The sequence below is a fragment of the Myotis davidii genome, unplaced genomic scaffold, assembly GCF_000327345.1.
Source record: "Myotis davidii unplaced genomic scaffold, ASM32734v1 scaffold319, whole genome shotgun sequence".
In the NCBI taxonomy this organism is placed as follows: domain Eukaryota; kingdom Metazoa; phylum Chordata; class Mammalia; order Chiroptera; family Vespertilionidae; genus Myotis; species Myotis davidii.
In genome coordinates, this window is record NW_006290675.1 from 230,935 (window position 1) to 235,228 (window position 4,294).

Here is a 4,294-nt window from a genome sequence, read left to right on the forward strand (position 1 = left end):
ATACTGAAATAAATCATGTTCACTATAAGCTTCCTGAAGTATTCAGCAGCACTTTTCTTCAAAATAAAGTAATGAATTAAAACTTCCCACAAGTGCTCCTTTTTTGGCACAAAATTAGATATTTTTAAGTGTAAAAATATCTATGATGTTAACACCTTCAGAAAATTTGACATATGAAGTTTATTTTCTTTTTTTTTATTTAAAGTATTACAAATAGTAGTACATATGTCTCCCTTTTTTCCCCAGTTGACCTTCCCCCATCCTCCACTACCCTCCAGGCACATACCCTCACCCCACTCCCAGTGTCTTGCGTCCATTGGTTATGCTTATATGCATGCATACAAGTCCTTCGGTTGATCTCTTACCTCCCTCTGCCCCCCAACCCTCCCCAGCCTTCCCACTGTCAGTCATTTATGGATAATAAAGAACATTATAAACTGATGAACAAAAATAGATACAGAGGCAGAGAAGCTCAAACAGACTGGCAAACAACATATGAAGTTTTGAAGCTAGATGTCAATACAACAAAATAGCATACATATCAAATTGCATATATATCAACATATGTGTAACTCCACCTATTGAAAAAAATCCTCATTATTAACCGATACACCTAGTAAATAATATTCTATTAACTATATATGGTGTTAGGTGAGCATGAGATTTTTCTGGATAGTTTTTTAATGTCTAATCACTGGGGGGTACATCTGAAACATATAATATTGTATGTCAATTAAAATTGAAAAAATAAAGAAAAAATAAAAGGCATATCTTTCTTGAGAATGTATTTTCTATTTCTGTTCCCTAATTTTTGTCATCTCTAATAATTCCTTTTACTTCAAAACTTATATTGGCAGGTTTTTGTTTTCTGTCAAAATAAATATACTTTAAAAGCAAAGAATGCTGAAAAGAAGACAAATGGATTAATTGATGAATGGATAAACAAACTGAAATATCCATACAGTAGAATACTATACTAAATAAAAGAGGTCAGACACAAAGACAACACACTGTATAACATTCTAGAAGAAGCAAAACTATAGCAACACAAAGTAGACTGGTCATTGCAAGGAGCCAAGTAGGAGGGGATTGAGTACAAAGGGGCACACTTTTGGGGTGTTAGTAAGGGAGAACTTTTTGGGGTGTTAGAAAGATTTTTTAATATATATTTTAATCCTCTCCCAAGGACATTTTTTCCATTAATTTTTTTAGAGAGAGTGGAGGGGGTGAGAGAGAGAAAGAGAGAAAACCATGGATGTAAGAGGGACACATTGATTGGTTGCCTCCCAAATGGGGGTCAGGAATTGAACCTGCAACCGAGGTACATGCCTTGACCAGGAATTGAACCTGAGACCCTTCTGTACTGGACTGATGCTCTAACCATTGAGCAAAAACATCCAGGGCAGGTTTTATTTTATTTATTTATTTAAATATATATTTTTATTGATTTCATAGAGCAAGGGAGAGGGAGAGAGAAACAAAAGCATGAATGATGAGAGAGAATCACTGATCGGCTGCCACCTCCTTGTTCCCCACTGGCGATTGAGCAAGGGGCTTGGGCTTGTTCTTTCACCAGGAATAGGACAGTGACCGCCAGGCTCACAATGGCCATGCTGGCCGGCCAGAGCAGGTTTTATATGTCTTGATTGTGGTAGTAATTACATGGTATAACTGGTATATGTATAAATTGTATATATTTGTCAAAACTCATCAAATTATATACAGTAGACCATTTTTTGGACCTTGATTTAACAGACTTCGGATTTAATGGACAAATTTTCTGGTCCATATGTCATATGTGAAAATTAACACCCTGTTAATTTTAAAATGCTTTTAACTAAAATTTGCTTGTAATTAAATTAACAGGTTATCTTTTTTGTTGTTAATTCATTTTTATTTTTTAACAAATTATAGCAATAGGCCACATGTTGGGAAAAACACTAGTAACTTCTCGCTGACATAGTTAAATATTACATATTTACAACTATAGTCTATATATTTAAATCCAAGAGTCACCCTCCCAAGGAATTTTTTCCATTAATTTTTTTAGAGAGAGTGGAGGGGGTGAGAGAGAGAAAGAGAGAAAACCATGGATGTAAGAGGGACACATTGATTGGTTGCCTCCCAAATGGGGGTCAGGAATTGAACCTGCAACCGAGGTACATGCCTTGACCAGGAATTGAACCTGAGACCCTTCTGTACTGGACTGATGCTCTAACCATTGAGCAAAAACATCCAGGGCAGGTTTTATTTTATTTATTTATTTAAATATATATTTTTATTGATTTCATAGAGAAAGGGAGAGGGAGAGACAGAAACTTCAGTGATGAGAGAGAATCATTGATCGGTTGCCTCCCACAGGCCCCACGCTGGGGATTGAGCCTGAAACCCTGGCATGTGTCCTGACTGGGAATCAAACCGTGACCTCCTGGTTCACAGGTCAACACTTAACCACTGAGCTATGCTGGCCGGGCTTTTTGCTCATTCCTTTAAAGAAATAACTGGTAGTATAAATTGTATATATTTGTCAAAACTCATCAAATTATATACAGTAGACCATTTTTTGGACCTTGATTTAACAGACTTCGGATTTAATGGACAAATTTTCTGGTCCATATGTCATATGTGAAAATTAACACCCTGTTAATTTTAAAATGCTTTTAACTAAAATTTGCTTGTAATTAAATTAACAGGTTATCTTTTTTGTTGTTAATTCATTTTTATTTTTTAACAAATTATAGCAATAGGCCACATGTTGGGAAAAACACTAGTAACTTCTCGCTGACATAGTTAAATATTACATATTTACAACTATAGTCTATATATTTAAATCCAAGAGTCACCAATTGTAAACAATGTTTGGTAAATGATTAGGGTGTGATCACACAGCATTGCCAGTGGTAATTGGTTCTGTTGTTGAATGGCGTGACTTTCTGCAACAGTTTTTTTTTAAAAATATATTTTATTGAGTTTTTACAGAGAGGAAAGGAGAGAGATAGAGAGTTAGAAACGTCAATGAGAGAGAAACAGCGACCAGCTGCCTCCTGCACACTCCCCACTGGGGATGTGCCCGCAACCCAGGTACATGCCCTTGACCAGAATCGAACCTGGGACCTTTCAGTCTGCAGGCTGACGCTCTATCCACTGAGCCAAACCGGTTTCGGCACAACAGGTTTAATGTATGCCAATGTTCTGGTGTGCGCTAAACCATGCCCCAGTCGTGTGCATTTGTTTACATGCGGTGACTGGTGAATGCACACATTTACTGTACCTACTATACCTATAAATATAAAATTTCAGTAATACATATAGAAAACTTTTCAATGAAATTAAATTTTTATGCATACTTAATTTTAATTACACAAACATGTCTACATAAATATAAACAGGTAAACTAATTTGTCAATTTTTTTAACATATGTTTTCGGAAAACCTGCTTTATTATATAATGGACTTTCAGCTTTAATGGACACCTCCTCTCCCTAATTAGCCAGTTATATTGAGATTTTACTGTACAGAAAATTGCTGAATTCTATTGTATGTATATTATGCCTCAGTAAAGCTTTATGAAGAATCAATCAAATTGCTCACCTCAGTTTTATCATACTCTTTAGGGGAAATAGATGTTTGTTTTTTTTAACTAAAAATACAAAATGAAAATTAATGAGATTTATATTTTTTCAATTACAGAGACACAGCTAAGTTCCCCAGAAACTTTTGATGTTGAAAGAGAAGCCTCTCCAGGTAGCAGAGAGACCCGGGATGAAGTAACAATAATAATGGCAGATAAGGAGGTGAATATTCTCTCTAATTTTTCTCAGTGTTTTCTTTCTGTTGGTAGCCCTCTGCCTCCTGCATGCCCCTTACTGGGGATTGAGCCCGCAACCCGGGCATATGCCCTGACCAGAAATCATACCATGACCTTCTGGTTCATAGGTCGACACGCAACCGTATCAGTCGGGCAGTTCATTTCTTGAAGTGAAGTTTCTTTTGAGGTTAAAATGTAAGAGATCAGGATTTGGAATCCAGCTGCCTCTTTTGAGAAACGGCTGTGTAGTATTTGACAGTAGTAAAAGAAATAGAAGTATTTCTGCAGAGACTTAATCCCTGATGGCATAGTCCTGATAAAAGTTTCTTTGCTTGATTTTTTTTATTTTTGTTTTTTGGCTTGGGGCTCCTCCATTATAGTTAATATATACAGTTTTCAATTTCTTTTCTTTATTGTTGAAACGTATTACAGATATCACTTGTGTGTGTTTTTTTTCTTCCCAATGACCCCCTCCACTTCACACCC

General features: G+C 36.0%; 1 protein-coding gene across 3 annotated transcripts in view; it reads left to right on the top strand.

Moving 5' to 3' along the window:
* The window catches only part of UIMC1 (ubiquitin interaction motif containing 1), a 70,920-nt gene that overhangs the window by 35,456 nt on the left and 31,170 nt on the right, over positions 1 to 4,294 (top strand). For all 3 annotated transcript variants that reach the window (XM_006763693.2, XM_006763694.2, XM_006763695.2), the window contains exon 9: positions 3,691 to 3,794. In XM_006763693.2, the coding sequence (XP_006763756.2) occupies positions 3,691 to 3,794 (104 nt within the window). The remainder of the gene's footprint in view (positions 1 to 3,690; positions 3,795 to 4,294) is intronic.